The sequence below is a fragment of the Myxine glutinosa genome, chromosome 8 (genome assembly GCF_964187855.1).
Source record: "Myxine glutinosa chromosome 8, kmMyxGlut1.1, whole genome shotgun sequence".
Taxonomy (NCBI): domain Eukaryota; kingdom Metazoa; phylum Chordata; class Myxini; order Myxiniformes; family Myxinidae; genus Myxine; species Myxine glutinosa.
The window spans coordinates 134,635,367-134,652,366 of record NC_136268.1 but is presented as its reverse complement, the minus strand read 5'-3'; the positions used below and the strand labels follow the sequence as shown (position 1 = coordinate 134,652,366).

General features: G+C 52.0%; 1 protein-coding gene across 1 annotated transcript in view; it reads right to left on the bottom strand.

The window, feature by feature from the left end:
- Positions 1-15,200, bottom strand: part of LOC137433197 (uncharacterized) — a 726,873-nt gene extending 711,673 nt beyond the window's left edge. The window contains exons 1-2 of the mRNA XM_078784000.1: positions 14,900-15,200; positions 14,326-14,751 (exon numbers count right to left, since the gene is read on the bottom strand). Of these exons, the coding sequence (XP_078640126.1) occupies positions 14,326-14,751; positions 14,900-15,200 (727 nt within the window). The remainder of the gene's footprint in view (positions 1-14,325; positions 14,752-14,899) is intronic.
- Between the last annotated feature and the right edge of the window lie 1,800 nt (positions 15,201-17,000).

Sequence of the window (17,000 nt, the reverse complement as noted above, 5' to 3'; positions counted from 1 at the left end):
AATTAATCGGACAAGTACCTACCGAGCTATGTCCAAAAAACGATTCAACCAATCAGAGAGCAGCGAGCTATCACGTGTGCCGAACCGTTAATGCAATGCAAGCGTTAATGCGTTAATGCAAGGCTTTTCTTTTTTTCCCTCTTCTCTTTCTACTTTTCCTTGCGATTAAATTGCAAACAGCCAAAATACGTTGGCGCTAATTGAATAATTGGCCATTAACACTAAAATAATCGTAACTGCGATATGCCAACTTCCGGACAGTGCAGCCTTCCCTGTTGTTGTTGTTTGCAGCAGCTGTTTGCAGCAAGGCAAGGCTTTTCTTTTTTTCCCTCTTCTCTTTCTACTTTGCCTTGCGATTAAATTGCAAACAGCCAAAATACGTTGGCGCTAATTGAATAATTGGGCATTATGTTTTACAACTAATAAAAACGAATTTGCGATTCATTCGCTTTCCTGCGCGTTTGTGTACGCGATGGCGATTTCTTTACCAAACTCCGGAAGCCGTTCGCTTTGGACCGAACCATTGCATGTAAATAGAGGGGGGGGATTGTCACCACTCGCAAGCCGTTCGCTTTGGACCAAACCATTTCATGTAAATAGGGGGGGGATATAATTTTAGATATATATATAGTACGGGCATGCCCTAGTATCTATAATTCACAGTCACACATTATGACACAATATATCTATAATTCAGTCACACAATATGACACAATATATCTATAATTCACAATGTCACACAGTCACACAATTTCACACAATATATCTATAATTCACAATGTCACACAATGTCACACAATATGACACAATATATCTATAATTCACAGTCACACATTATGACACAATATATCTATAATTCAGTCACACAATATGACACAATATATCTATAATTCACAATGTCACACAGTCACACAATATGACACAATATATCTATAATTCACAATGTCACACAATACGACACAATATATCTATAATTCACAATGTCACACAACAACAACAACAACATTCATTTTAAGGCCATTTACCCTGCGAGATCGGGGGTTAGCCTTGCGGTCCCCATGACAATCTTCTCCATTTTGCCCTATTTTCTGCATCTATCCTTGTTAAAGCCCTGGGCCGCATTTTTTTTCCACCATCTTTAGCCAAGTCTTTCTCGGTCTTCCCCGTCCTCTACTTCCTTCTACATTCATTTCCATCACTCTTCTCAACCAGACACATTCATCCTTCCTCAACACATGACCAAACCATCTCAACCTGTTCCTCTGCAAAGCATCAATCACAGGCTCTATTCCCATCATCTTTCGCAATTCATCATTTGTCTTCCTCTCTCTCAACGATACTCCGCACATCCACCGAACCATTCGCATTTCCACCCATTCCAGCCTTCGTTGTGGCTCTACGTTCATTAGAACTACGGCCCATGGGCTCTACGGCCCATGTCTCGCTCCTATAAATAATAACATTTCTCACACGTGCAGCATACACCTTTCCCTTCAGCTTCAACGACACTCCCCTCCTCATCAGCACGCCACTCAGTTCCCGAAACTTCTTCCATGCACATCTCACTCGAGCAACCGTTGCCGAGTCTGATCCACCTTCTCCATTCAGCATGTCTCCGAGGTAGCAAAATGTTTTCACACCTTCCAGCTTCACGCCGTCTCCAAGATTCAACTCAACATTTCCTCCATCTGCAGCTCCCTCTGTGCACACCTCACATTTGAATGTAGCTGCCACACTGGTTAATGACCCTCTCAGACCACTACATTTTTGATGAACCCACTCAGCGCACATTGTACATTGAATGGAGTTCACTCCGACACCCTTCCTGCACACAGCACATGGCCACTTCCCAGTTCTTTCCACCTCACCACATGCTTTACCACTTTCAATCACCTTCGTCTTATCGATATTCACCTTCAGACCTTTTGTCTCCATACATTCCTTCCACTTGTTCATCTTTTCCTTCAGTACATCCATACTTTCCGCAATCAACACCAGATCATCTGCAGACAACAACTCCCACGGTAAACCATCCTTTACGTTCTGAGCCAGCACCTCCATCACAGCTACAAATAGTAGTGGACTTAGTACCGACCCCTGATGCACTCCCACCTTCACCTCAAACTCACCACTGTTCCCGTCCTTCGTCCTTACAGCTGTGGGCGCTCTTTTGTACATTGCCATCACTACTCTGATCAACCATTCCTCCACTCCTAACTTCCTCAATCCCATGTCAATACTTCGCGTGGAACCCTATCGAATGCTTTCTCTAGATCTGGGGTGGGGAACCACCGGCCTTCGGGCCGTATACGGCCCGCGAGACCGTTTGATCCGGCCCGCGAGGTAATTCATCTATCTATTAAAAAAAACAATTTTTTTTTTTTTTTTTTTTTTTGGGGATACAAGATCGAGGCTCGTGAAAGAGCGAACATTAATCACAGAGAAAGACAAACCGACACATAAAACATATAACATCGGGAGCAGTAGACAAGATGGGGAGAGAGGGGGAAGGACACAAACACAACATTTGAGAGCAGGGACCGAGAGACATGGAGACATCATGAGATCTGTGAGAGGGAAAGGGCTTTGGGGGGGGGGGGGCATGGGAAGGGGGGGCATGGGAAGGGGGGTGGGAGAGGTATAAAACATATGGACACTGCCAGGACTTCCAGGAAAGAAGTTGGAATTTCAAACAAGGTGGATCTGGGGTGAATTAGCGGGGGTAGAAAAGATCAAGGTTTTGGATGGGGGAAGATAAGAGATGGTGGTGAACAGCTGTTTTAAAGACCTGGAGGGAGGAGTGGGATTGAAGGGAGTGAGGGAGTTTGTTCCAGAGGCGGGAGAAAAGAGGAATGAAAGAGTGAAGGTGAGCAGAGAGCCGAGATTTCGGCAGTTTAACCATCAGAGGGTTGCTGGCAGATCTTGTGCGACCTGTAGGAATATTTGGGGCACAGAGCACAGAGAGAGCTGGGGGTGCAAGGCCGGGGAGGAGTCGGAAGAAGACAGAAAGACCACCTACCTGCCTGCGGTGAGTGAGTGAAAGGCCCTCAGAGATAGCTTCATCACGGGAGATTCCAATAATTCTGAAAGCTTTGGTTTCAACAGCGTGAAGCCAAGCTAGGTGTGAGGCAGGAGCACCGGCCCATAGGGGAGAACAGTATTCCATTGAGCTGCGGATGATAGCCTTGTATGTGGTGAGGAGCTCAGGTGTGCCGAGGAAGGACTTCGCACGACGGAGGATGCCCAGTCGGCGACTGGCTTTGGAGGCCAGCTTGGAAATGTGGTTTTCCCAAGAAAGATCATGGCAGATAGTGAGACCCAAAAGCTTGAGCGACAGAACTTCTTGGAGAGGATTGTTGAGAAAGTAGATGGGAGGGTTGTCCAGTCGATCTTTTCGGAGAGACATAGTAAGAGTGTGAGATTTGTCCTCCCTTTGCTCGAGTTCTACAAACTGTATGTACGTGCTGAGGATTTTCCCATTCTGAGGAGACATGCACTGAAGTTTGCATCACTGTTTGGGACGACCTACAGCTGTGAGCAGTTCTTTTCAAAACTGACTCTTGCAAAGACTCGGTTTCGCTCAAGACTGACTGACCCAAACCTGCAAAACCAGCTGCGAGTAGCATCATCATCACTACCACCTGACACCAAACGCCTCGCCAAAGAGAAACTGTTCCAGCCATCGCATTAGGTGAGTCCGATATATGTATTCAATAATTTAGCATGGCCCTCGAAGGATGTTCTAAAAATCGAAATGGCCCTCAACAGGAAAAAGGTTCCCCACCCGTGCTCTAGATCAACAAACCCAGGAAACAACTTCTTCCTCTTCTCCATGTACTTCTCCTGCAACTGCCGCACAATAAAGAGCGCGTCTGTCGTTCCTCTTCCTGGCATAAATCCAAACTGCATTTCGTTGATCTTCACTTTCTTCCTTATCCTCCTCTCCAACACCCTTTCCAATACCTTAATTCCATGCTCCAATAACTTTATCACTCGGTACGAGCCACACTCCAGAGGGTCACCTTTCCCCTTGTATAGAGGGACGAGGGTACTCAGTTCCAAATCCACTGGAATGCGGCCTTCTTTCACCACCAGATTACAGATCTCTGTCATTCTCTTCACACCCCAACTTCCTGCTGCCTTCAACATATCTCCCACAACTCCCGTCGGCCCTCCCGCTTTTCTACTCTTCATTGCTTTTATCGCTTCCTCAACTTCTTTCTCAGTTATCTTCTCTGCCGGTCCGAAAACTGGGCTACTCTCTATGTTGCCATCCCATTCATTCTCTGTATTCAACAGAACTTCCATATATCTTTTCGATCTTCCTTTAATTCCATTTGGGTCCACAACGATTTGTCCCACTTCATCCTTCAAGCAACTCAACCCCATCACATCACACCTCTCTTTCGATATCTGCTTTGCAATCCTGAATACTGCTCTCTGACCCTCTTCCGAATCCAAGCGTTCTCCGAACATTTTCCGACATGCCTCCTGCGCCTTTGCTACCTCTTTCTTTGCAGCCTTCTTGGCTGCCTTATAACTATCTTGCTCTGCTTTTTCTGCTCCCGTACCCTTCGCCTTCTGCCACTCCTTGAACTTCTTACTCTTCTCGTCAATCATCTTTCCAACTTCATCATCCCACCACCATGTTTCTGAGTGCCTCGCCGGTCCTTTTGTCCATCCACATACCTCACCAACGGCTCCCAACAGACTAGCTTTCATTGACATCCAACCACTTTCAAGCTCAACCACATCATCCTCTACCCTACTCAGCCTCTCTTTTAATGCCTCCCTTACTGTCACCTCTTTCAACCTCCACACCTTCATTCTTGGTTGGTACTTCACCCGCCGAGCTCTCCTCGCACCTTTCACCCTTATGTCGCAGACAACCAAGTGGTGCTGTGAAACAGCCTCCTCACCCGGGATCACCTTTGTGTCCAGGAGGTGCCCCCTATCTCGCCTACGCACCATCAGGTAGTCAACGGTTGTCGTTGACCCACCTGACGTGTATGTAACAAGCTTATTATCCTCTTTCTGGAACCGAGTATTACAAATCAACAAATCAGCTCCATCAGCAAATTCCAAAATCCTTTCACCTTCTCCATTTCTCACACCATATCCGTAACCCCATGAACTCCCTCAAAACCGTCCATACTCCTTCCCACATATCCATTTAGGTCTCCTCCTACCACAACAACTTCCTCATCTTTCACGTTTTCCAATCAGCTTCTCTATCGCACACCAGAACTTTTCCTTCTCTTCATCGCTCCGACCAACCTGCGGAGCATATCCTGAGATGACGTTCACCAAGAGCTTTCCAATCATCATTTTCACCATCATCAACCTATCACTCACTCTCGTCACACTCACCACACTGTCCACAAACTCCTCAGAAAACAGGACACCAACACCATTCACGCCAACACCATTCAATATATCCGGGCACCCTTGCCACACAAACTTGTATTTCTGTCCCTGCCTACCCTTCACCATTCTCACACCACTTCCCTTCCATCTCGTCTCTTGCACACAACATATGTCCACTCTTCTTCTGACCAATACTTCCAGCACTTCTCCTGATCTCCCTGTCATTGTCCCTACATTCCATGTCCCAAACCTCAGAAACCGATCTCCACTTGGGGCTGTACCCTGCACATATGTAGTTGTAATTGTCATGGTTCTCTTTTTGAGGCAATTGTTTTTACTAGGGCATGCCCGTACTATATATATATCTAAAATTATATCCCCCCCCTCTATTTACATGAAATGGTTTGGTCCAAAGCGAACGGCTTGCGAGTGGTGACAATCCCCCCCCCTATATTTACATGAAATGGTTTGGTCCAAAGCGAACGGCTTCCGGAGTTTGGTAAAGAAATCGCCATCGCGTGCACAAACGCGCAGGAAAGCGAATGAATCGCAAATTCGTTTTTATTAGTTTTAAAACATAGTTTAACGCCAACATAGTTTGCAAACGTGAAATAAATGAATACGCTCTCAAATGTGCCATCCGAGGCAGAGTGTGTCCGCCACGTTCGGCACACGCGATAGTTCGCTGCTCTCTGATTGGTTGAATCGTTTTTTGGACATAGCTCGGTAAGTAATTGTCCGATTAATATGAAACCTTGAAAAGGCACATCCTCGGGTCCCCAGCAATATACCTGGCAAGTTAAAAGTATATCGGACCCGTGGTTGTCGAGAAACAGCGGTCACAGACAAACGTACAAACAGAGATTACTGGAATTATAGATAGATGCCCGGATGCCCTTCCTGACGCCAACCCTCTAAGTCGCCTCCTATGACACGCAGGGATACAGTGTACCTATTCTAAACCAGGGTACACACCGGGAAACGGGAAACATTTATAATGTCACACAATATGACACAATATATCTATAATCCAAAATGTCACACAATATGACACAATATGTCTATAATTAACAATGTCACACAATGTCACACAATATGTCTATAATTCACAATGTCACACAATATGACACAATATATCTATAATTCACAATGTCACACAATATGACACAATATGTCTATAATTCACAATGTCACACAATATGACACTGAAGGAGCTGCGCTCCAACACGAGTCGAAAGAATTGACGCGACCAAAGACGGAATTCGTCCGAGTTGCTTTATTGAAACAAAACCGCTCAGGTATTCTGAAAAGCCCGTCTATCGGGCAGCAATATATATACACATTTATGCCAGGGCGTTTGCCCGGGAAAACCGAGACTGGGCATGTCCGGGTGTCAAGGGCGAGTCCTGGAAAGGCGAGTCTGGACATGCCCGGGCGTCCTGGACGCGGCCTGGCAAGTCGAGGCTGGGCGTGCCCGAGCGCTCTGGGCGAGCCCTGGAAAGGCGAGAGCGGGCATGCCCGGACGCCATGGGCAAGCCCTGGAAAGGCGAGTCTGGACATGCCCGGGCGTCCTGGACGCGGCCTGGCAAGTCGAGGCTGGGCGTGCCCGGGCGCTCTAGGGCGAGCCCTGCAAAGGCGAGAGTGGGCATGCCCGGGAAAAACGAGACCGGGCGTGCCCGGGAGGTTCGGGCGTGCCCGGGAACAGCGAGTCCGGGCATGCCCAGGAGAGGCGCGTCTGGGCCCGTCCGGACGAGCCCGGCATGGCGATCGCGCCCTGGCCGCGTCCTGGCAGGTGCAAGGCGATTGTGTACATTCAGCGGGAACCGCTACACACGCCCCTCCAGAATCGACCTGCACCGGCACGGTCAATTTAAGGGGGGTCCGGATGACCCGGCCGAAGCGACCACTGGAGGGTCGTGGGGGGGGGGGGGTGGGGGGGGGTCCGATTCGGTGGTGGGTGGTCGAGCAGGGGGAACTGTAGACGGGGGGCGGCCTCGCCATGGAGGAAGGGCCAACCGTGGTGGTCGGTCGACGCCCACGTGCGCCGGTTTGAGGCGGTCCACAGAGATCCGGTCCGACCGGCCGCCGACGTCGACGACGAAGGACTTGTCGCCCCGTCCGAGGACCCGGAAGGGCCCGTCGTACGGCGGCCGGAGTGGCCCCTGGTGCGCGTCATGACGCACAAAGACGTACTCCGCTGAGCGAAGCGCCGGGGGGACGTAGGACTGGGGGCCACCGTGGCGGGACGTTGGCACGGGGGCAAATCGTCGGGCGGACTCCTGGAGGTCCGATCGCTGGTGTGCGGCGGACCAGGGACTGGTAGCGTCGGGCACGAACTCGCCCGGGACGCGGAGCGGCTGGCCGTAGACGAGCTCGGCGGCGGACGCCCGGAGGTCCTCCTTGGGGGCCGTGCGGAGGCCCAAAAGGACCCACGGCAGCCGGTCGGTCCAACAGTCGTCCTGAAGGCCGGCCATGAGTGCGGCCTTCATTGAACGGTGAAACCGCTCGCACAACCCGTTGGCTTGGGGGTGGTAGGCCGTGGTGCGGTGCAGCGTGACTCCCAACGAGCGGGCGACCGTGCCCCAAAGTTCAGACGTGAACTGTGGGCCGCGGTCGGACGAGATGTCCGCCGGTGCGCCGAAGCGCGCGACCCAGGTGGCGATGAACGCCTGTGCCACGTCGGCGGTGGTGGTGGAGGTGAGGGGCACGGCCTCCGGCCACCTGGTGGTCCTGTCCACCATGGTGAGCAGGTGGGTGAACCCCCGCGATGGGGGCAGGGGACCCACCAGGTCCACGTGGACGTGGTCGAAACGCCGTGCAGGCACGGTGAAAGGTGCTAGCGGGGCCTGGGTGTGGCGGTGGACCTTGGCCCGCTGGCAGGCCGTGCAGGCGTTGGCCCAGTCGTGGACGTTCCGTTGAAGGCCGTGCCAGACGAAACGCGCCGACACCAGCTTCTGAGAAGCTTTCCGGCCCGGGTGAGAAAGGCCGTGGATGGAGGCGAAGATGTGGCGCTGCCAGGAAACGGGCACGATGGGGCGAGGCTGGCCCTGGGAGACGTCGCAGAGCAGGACGGTGCCCGCGAAGGGGATGTCGGCCAGGCGGAGGCCCGTGTCTGCCGCCCGGATGGTCTGCACCGAGGTGTCGGTGGTCTGGTCGGCCGCCATGAGCGCGAAGTCCACGCCGAGGTGGACCGCGTTCGCGCTGGCCCGAGAAAGACAGTCGGCCACGGCATTGTCTTTGCCGGCGACGTGCCGGATGTCCGTGGTGAATTCCGACACGGCGGAGAGGTGGCGCTGCTGGCGGGCCGACCACAGCTCCGTGACTTTGGCCATTGCGTAGACCAACGGCTTGTGGTCGACGAAAGCCGTGAACGGGCGGCCCTCCAGTAGGTGTCGGAAATGGCGAACGGCCAGGAATAGACCGAGCAGCTCGCGGTCGAACGTGCTGTATTTTAACTCGTTCGGCCGGAGCTGCCGGCTGAAAAAAGCGAGTGGCTGCCAAACCCCGTCCACCCATTGTTCATGGACGGCCTCCACAGCGTAGTTGGAGGCGTCCGTAGTGAGGGCGATGGGCGCGTTGAGCACCGGGTGAGCCAGCAGCGTTGGGTCGGCGAGGGCCCGTTTTGCGCTCGCGAAGGCCGCGTCCATGGCCGCGGACCAAACGATGTCATGCTTGGCCGGCTTGCCCCGGAGGGCCTCGTAAAGGGGCCGCATGAGCTGAGCAGCGCGGGGCACGAATCGGTGATAAAAATTCACCATGCCGAGGAACTCTTGTAGGGCCTTGATGGAACGGGGACGCGGGAACGTGGTGATGGCCTCGACCTTGGTCGGCAGCGGCACGGCCCCGGTCTTGGTGATGCGGTGGCCCAAAAAGTCAACGGTCGTCGTGCCGAAGTGGCATTTGGCCGGGTTGACAATTAAGCGGTGCTCGCTGAGGCGACCGAACAGTGTTCGGAGGTGGAGGAGGTGCTCGGCGCGGGACGTGCTGGCGACGAGGATGTGGTCCAGATAGACGAAAAGAAATGGCAGGTCGCGCAGCACGCCGTCCATTGAGCGCTGGAACGCCTGGGCCGCGTTCTTGAGGCCAAACGGCATCCTCAAAAATTCGAACAGGCCGAACGGCGTGATGACGGCCGTCTTCGGGGCGTTGGCCGCCCGGACAGGTACCTGGTGGTATCCCCGTATCAGGTCAATTTTGGAAAATATGACCCGTCCCGCCAAACGGGCGGAAAAGTCCTGGATGTGCGGGATCGGGTACCTGTCGGGGGTGGTAGCGTCGTTGAGGCGGCGGTAGTCGCCACACAGGTGCCATCCGCCCCCCGGCTTTGGCACGATGTGCAGTGGTGAGGCCCACGCGCTATTGGAGCGCCGCACGATGCTGAAGTGCTCCAACGCGTCGAACTCGGCCTTTGCCACGGCGAGCTTGGCCGGGTCGAGGCGGCGGGCCCTGGCGTAGACCGGCGGGCCCGTAGTGGGTATGTGGTGCTCGATCCCATGCCGCACTCCGACGGCCGAAAACGTCGGCCGCGTGAGGGCCGGGAATTCCACGAGCAGGCGAGCGAACTCGTTCGCCATCGGGAGGGCGCACGCCAGTTCGGTCGGTGCGGAGCTGCTCATCGTGCACGCCAGGGAGCTGAAGGTCTCGGCGTTGACAAGGCGACGACGTTTGACGTCGACCAGCAGCCCGTGCGCGCAGAGGAAGTCGGCGCCCAGCAAGGCCATGGGGACACAGGCGGTCACAAAGGTCCACTGAAAGCGCTGGCTGCCGAAGCAGAGGGTGACGTCGCGCGGGCCGAAAGTGCGTATGGCCGAGCCATTAGCAGCGACCAAAGAGGGGCCGCAAACGGCGTCCCGCCTGTCCTGCTCGGAGGCGGGTATGACGCTCAGTTGGGCGCCGGTGTCACAAAGGAAACGCCGCCCGGACGCTTTGTCCCGAATAAAAAGCAAGTTGCCCGAGTGGCCGGCGCTCATGGCTGGGAATGAACGCCGGCCCGGCCGTTTCCCGATTTGCCGAAAGTGCACGGGGGTCGGCACGTCCGAGCCTTGTGTCCGAACCTGGCGTGGTAATAACACCATGCCTGGTCAGGTGGAGGCCCCGGCCGTCGTGTCGGAAGCGGTCGGCGCAGCGTGGCAGCTGCCAGGTGCACCGGCAGTTCGGCCTCCAACCGCGCAGGGCGCTCGGGCGTCGTGGGCGTCGCCGCGGACGGCGGCAGGCTCCAGGTAGCCGCGCCGATGTGTTGGCCCGCGGAGGAGATCTTATCGACTTCCCTGGCGAGGGCGCGGGGATCGGTGATCGACGTGCCAGCCAGGGCGAGGCGTACCGGGTGAGGCAGCTGGCGAAGGAACAGCTCGCGGAACAGAAAATCCGAAGAGTGCTCACCGAGCAACGAGAGCATATAGTCCATGCGCTCGGACGGGCGCGTGTCGCCGAGCTCGGGCAGGTCGAGCAGGCGCCGTGCGCATGCCGCCGGTGAGAGGGCGAAAGCGTCGAGGAGGAGCGTCTTCAGCGTGTCATACTTGTCGGCAGCCGGCAGGTGCTCGAGGAGGCTCAGGGCGCGGGCCGCAGTGGCGGAACCGAGCGCTGCCACGACGTGGTGGAAGCGGGTGTCGTCCGCGGTGATGCCTCGCAGGGCGAACTGAGAGTCCGCCTGGGCGAACCAAACAGCCGCATGAGCCTCCCAGAAGGTAGGCAGTTTAAGAGTCACTGCCGTGTCCATGTCGGTAGGTCACCAGTGAAGGAGCTGCGCTCCAAAGCGAGTCGAAAGAATTGACGCGACCAAAGACGGAATTCGTCCGAGTTGCTTTATTGAAACAAAACCGCTCAGGTATTCTGAAAAGCCCGTTTATCAGGCAGCAATATATATACACATTTATGCCGGGGCGTTTGCCCGGGAAAACCGAGACTGGGCATGCCCGGGTGTCAAGGGCGAGTCCTGGAAAGGCGAGTCTGGACATGCCCGGGCGTCCTGGACGCGGCCTGGCAAGTCGAGGCTGGGCGTGCCCGAGCACTCTGGGCGAGCCCTGGAAAGGCGAGAGCGGGCATGCCCGGACGCTCTGGGCGAGCCCTGGAAAGGCGAGTCTGGACATGACCGGGCGTCCTGGACGCGGCCTGGCAAGTCGAGGCTGGGCGTGCCCGGGCGCTCTGGGCGAGCCCTGGAAAGGCGAGAGCGGGCATGCCCAGAACGCCCGGGCGAGCCCTGGAAAGGCGAGAGCGGGCATGCCCAGGCGTTCTGGGCGAGCCCTGGAAAGGCGAGAGCGGGCATGCCCGGCGTCCTGGTCGAGCCCTGGAAAGGCGAGTCCGGGCATGCCCAGGAGAGGCGCGTCTGGGCCCGTCCGGACGAGCCCGGATGGTGATCGCGCCCTGGCCGCGTCCTGGCAGGTGCAAGGCGATTGTGTACATTCAGCGGGAACCGCTACAACACAATATATCTGTAATTCACAATGTCACACAATATGCCACAATACTGTATCTATCTATAATTCCAGTAATCTCTGTGTGTATGTATGTATGTATGTATGTATGTATGTATGTTTGTATGTTTGTATGTCTGTATGTCTGTGACCGCTGTTTCTCGACAACCACGGGTCCGATATACTTTAAACTTGCCAGGTATATTGCTGGGGACCCGTGGATGTGCCTTTTCAAGGTTTCATATTAATCGGACAAGTAGTTACCGAGCTATGTCCAAAAAACGATTCAACCAATCAGAGAGCAGCGAGCTATCACGTGTGCCGAACGTGCCGAACAGACTCTGCCTCGGACGGCACATTTGAGAGCGTATTCATTTATTTCACGTTGGCAAACTATGTTGGCGTTAAACTATGTTTTAAAACTAATTAAAACTAATTTGCGATTCATCGTAACTGCGATTTGCGACCTTCCGGACAGTGAAGACTTCACTTCCGGCAGCCAATCACAGAACGCGTTGTTGCGTAGGCGTGGCCGATGTGAGAGCGAGCCGAGCCGAGCGCGTGCGCCATTACGGTTCGTAATTCGATTTCTTCCGGAGAAAATAATAATTTCTCGATTTCTTATGCGCATTATTTCTCCCAGAGCGAAGGGCGGAAGCGAAGAGCGTTGTTTTTTTTGTTTACGGGCGTACGGGCGTACGGGCGGGGTAGAGCGTACGAGTAGCGTTTTTTTTTTTTTTTGGCAAGGAACGGGCACCCACGTACGGGCATGCCCTAGTATCTATAATTCACAATGTCACACAATGTCACACAATATGACACAATATATCTATAATTCACAATGTCACGCAATGTCACACAATATGACACAATATATCTATAATTCACAATGTCACACAATATGCCACAATACTGTATATCTATAATTCACAATGTCACACAATGTCACACAATATGACACAATATATCTATAATTCACAATGTCATGCAAGGTCACACAATATGACACAATATATCTATAATTCACAATGTCACGCAATGTCACACAATATGACACAATATATCTATAATTCACAATGTCACACAATATGCCACAATACTGTATATCTATAATTCACAATGTCACACAATGTCACACAATATGACACAATATATCTATAATTCACAATGTCACGCAAGGTCACACAATATGACACAATATATCTATAATTCACAATGTCACACAATATGACACAATATATCTATAATTCACAATGTCACGCAATGTCACACAATATGACACAATATATCTACAAAGGGTGAGGTCCAATGCTACCAAGCACCTGCTCTGCCTTGACCACAATCCTCCTCCACTCCCCTCTGACCAAGCCAACTCTCTCCATTCTCACACCACGTCCACCTTATATCCCTCTTCACACAATCCTCCCATCTCAACCATGGTCTACCTCTTTTCCTCCTACCTAATTCCTACAACCTATCTGCTCTCTATGCCATTCTCTTTTCCCCCATCCACACCAAGTGTCCAGTCCTTCTTCACTCCCGCAATCCTGTTAACCCAATTGCCCTCGCAAACCTGCAGCTTCTGTTGTTGACTCTCTGTCAAAGAGACAATGATATTAAGAATTAGTGATAATGATATTAGGTTAATGTGTTTGGAATTATCAATTGTTCAATAATAAATGTACAGCCAACCAATAAGTAGTACACTTTATTTCAAATCAAGCAGGAAAGAGCAGACAGTTTCAGCCAACGCTTCGTTCGTGATCCACAAACTTCCTCAGTTGATTAGACTGAAGAAATTCTTGGATCATAACGAAACTGCCTGCGGCTAAATGTGCTCTTTCCTGCTTGGTTCAAAATTGACATTAGTGTAGGCAGAAAAGCAAATCCTGCTCGTTATTTGCCGCCTCCTACAGGACAATCTGTAGCGTTCATCATTCAATCATCTGCAATACCAATTCTGAATACCAAAAGTGTATTCCAGAAAGTCATCACGTATTGCTGCAAATCACCCTGAAGGGCAGAAGTGAGGAAGGGGGAATTCTTTTTCAATCCTGCACTCCAAGGTGGACAATGTCCCCCACACACACACTTTTCCCATGTTGCATGCACTTTTAGAGTTTAGAATGTTATTATCGTGATATTTTGAAGAATACTGCACATACTTTGAGGCCGTTACATCCACCTGGATGTCAACACATCTTTGTCTCCTGATGTAGATGTTTGGAATTTGTTTGAGGACGCTGAATAGACAAAAAATACTTCGCAGATGCTCCACCGTGTTCTCTGCCGAGGTGGACAGCATTATAGCTACTTCTGGTCACTTTGAGTAAGCATCGATCACCACCAGAAACATGCAGCCCATGACGGGCCCTGCAAAATCTGCAAAAATCAGCAGGTGGCCATAACGACGACACACGCGAGGGATTATCAGCATCAGTTAGACATGTATCACATGCTTTTACCGTCTGCTCGATGTCCGCATCAAGCCCGGGCCACCACAACAAACTGCAGGCTAAACTCTTTGTTTTGACCATAACCAAATGACCCTCATGCTCATTGAGACAGCACTGACGTAAAGCATCAGGAATGACCACCCTCATGCCCCGCATTACACAACCTTGAGCTAAAGACAGCTCAGATGCACGTGACACATATGGAGCATATTCTGACGTCGAAGGCAACTCGCGCCAAGAACCTGACAAAACAACGTGCGCAACACGTGACAGCACAGGATCACGATGAATGGCAGCGGCCACTTCCGCAGCGCTTACCGGACCAGATTCAATCTGTTCCAACATGAACACCTCGACCTCATCCGCAGGTTCGGCACCGGCCTTTGTAGACGACAATCGAGACAGGCCATCACAGTCAGTGTGCCATTCGGAAGCATGAATTTTGATTTCATAGTCGTACACACTGAAGACAAGACACCATATCTGTAGTGAGCAGCGGTAGTGACTGGAATGCCCTTCTGGGGATTAAACAAGAACTGAAGCATCTGATGATCAGTTTGTAGGAGAAAATGCCGACCTATCAAGTACTGACAGCATTTCAACACGCCCCATACCAAACTCAGTGCTTAACGCTCAATCTTAGCATAGTTCTGCTCTGCGCCTGACGCTCAGCACCGTCACTCATTACCTGAGACAAGACAGCACCGATGCCATATGACGAGGTGTCACACGTCAGAATGAGAGGACATGAAGATTCGTAATGTGCGAGTACCGTGTCTACAGTAAGGCGAGCTTTTACTCGTTTGAATGCTGCTAGTTCCACCGAACTCCACCTCCAACGAACATCTCGACGCAGCATGCGAGTCAGTGGAGCAAGCGCAGTGCTCAGGTTGCTGACATACCTCTGGTAATACTGAGCAAGCCCAATGAAGGAACAAAGCTGAACTTTGTCCCTTGGGCTGGGCATGTCGGCTATAGTGTCAACTTTCTGAGGGGCTTTTGACAGCCCTTCTGGGGTGATGACATGCCCCAGGTACTACACTCGCTTCTGAAAGAATAAGCATTTGTCCTTGTTCAAGCGAAGGCCATGAGCAGCGAACCTAGACATCACCTTGTCGATGTTCTCAAGATGTTGATCGGCCGTGGCGCCCGCAATGAGGATGTCATCCAAGTAGCATTGTGCAGGTAAGTCGGTACAAAGACGATCCATCGCCTTTTGCCACATTGCCGGAGCTGAAGCAATTGGGAAACAAAGAGGGGTATACTGGTACATACCCTGACACGTATTTGCGGTAAGGAGGTGACAATCCTCCAGCACGATCTCAAGATAAAAGTACACATCTCTCAAGTCCAACTTCATGAAGTGCCAACTCCCCGCCAACTTTGAATACATCTCGTCAATGGATGGCAGTGGATACTGCTCCACACAGAGGTTGGGGTTAACAGTCATTTGAAAATCACCACACAGGCAAATACCTCCATTCTGCTAAAGCACTGTGACCACGGGCGTCGCCCACTCAGTGTTCCACCGGTTCAATGACCCCAATCATTTCCAATCGATCAAACTCCGCTTTGACCCTATCACGAAGGGCATATGGCACCTGTCGAGGCTTACAGAATCGCGGACTGACACCCTCCTTCAGGTGCATGTGACCATGAGCACCTTTGAACTTCCTAAGTTCAGGCCCGAATAGAATTTGGTGTTTTCCCCAGATCCCCTCCAAGCGCAGAGACGGAAATGACGTATGGACACTGTAAATGTTTGCACAATCCAGACGAATGGTGTGCATCCAATCACTTCTGGACCAAGTACAGATGGTCCAGAAGCATCAACCACATGCAAGGGCAACACCGCTTGCTGGTCCCGATAACAAACCAATACATCCATCAAGCCTAATGGCTTTATTATTCCCCCTGTGTAAGTACGAAGGGTAGTGTGTATCGAGGCTAACACCGGCAACCAAACTGACATCAGATCTGTTTACTCATGAGACTGACTGATGCCCCGGTATCCACTGTGAAGTTTACTGTCCTGCCATTCACACTGACAGCCACCACAAAGGGGTGGTTCACAGCTGACGTCATCGGAAATACGCCCTGCTGATCAAACTAACTGCTAGCCCCGACCACATCAACCGATGACGGTGCCCGGCCCCAACAGACGGCACATGGCCCATCTTACCACACCGGTAACACACATCGCATTCAGAAATGGACAGCTCCCATGAGAATGTGAACCACCACATCCCTGACAAGGCTTCTGTGGTAATTGTCCCTGTAACACACTGCATGCATGTATGTATCCGGGGCAAGAAGAAGAAGAAGAACCCTGATGCACCGACCCAGTTGGAGAATTGTGAGCACGTGACCCTCCATCAGCTATGGCATTAACTGCAGAGCCCTCCCCAAAAATGGCGCGAACATCCTTTCTAGCTTGTTCCACAACAGCCGCAGCTTAAACCGCTTTAGCAAATGTAATCTATTCAAACATTATAAGTAAAATTGACGCGACCATCTTCTCATCTCGCAACCCGTGATAAAACAATCCTTCTGTGGAGCTGTGCTCCCACGTTGAACTCCAACAATATGGACGTAACAACGAGCTGAGTTTCACAGAGCTGTTTATTCCGAGCTCGGCACGAATGCACTGAAAATGGCTACCCCGAGCGGCAATATATCTATCTATAATTCCAGTAATCTCTGTACGTTTGTACGTTTGTACGTTTGTCTGTCTGTGACCGCTGTTTCTCGACAACCACGGGTCCGA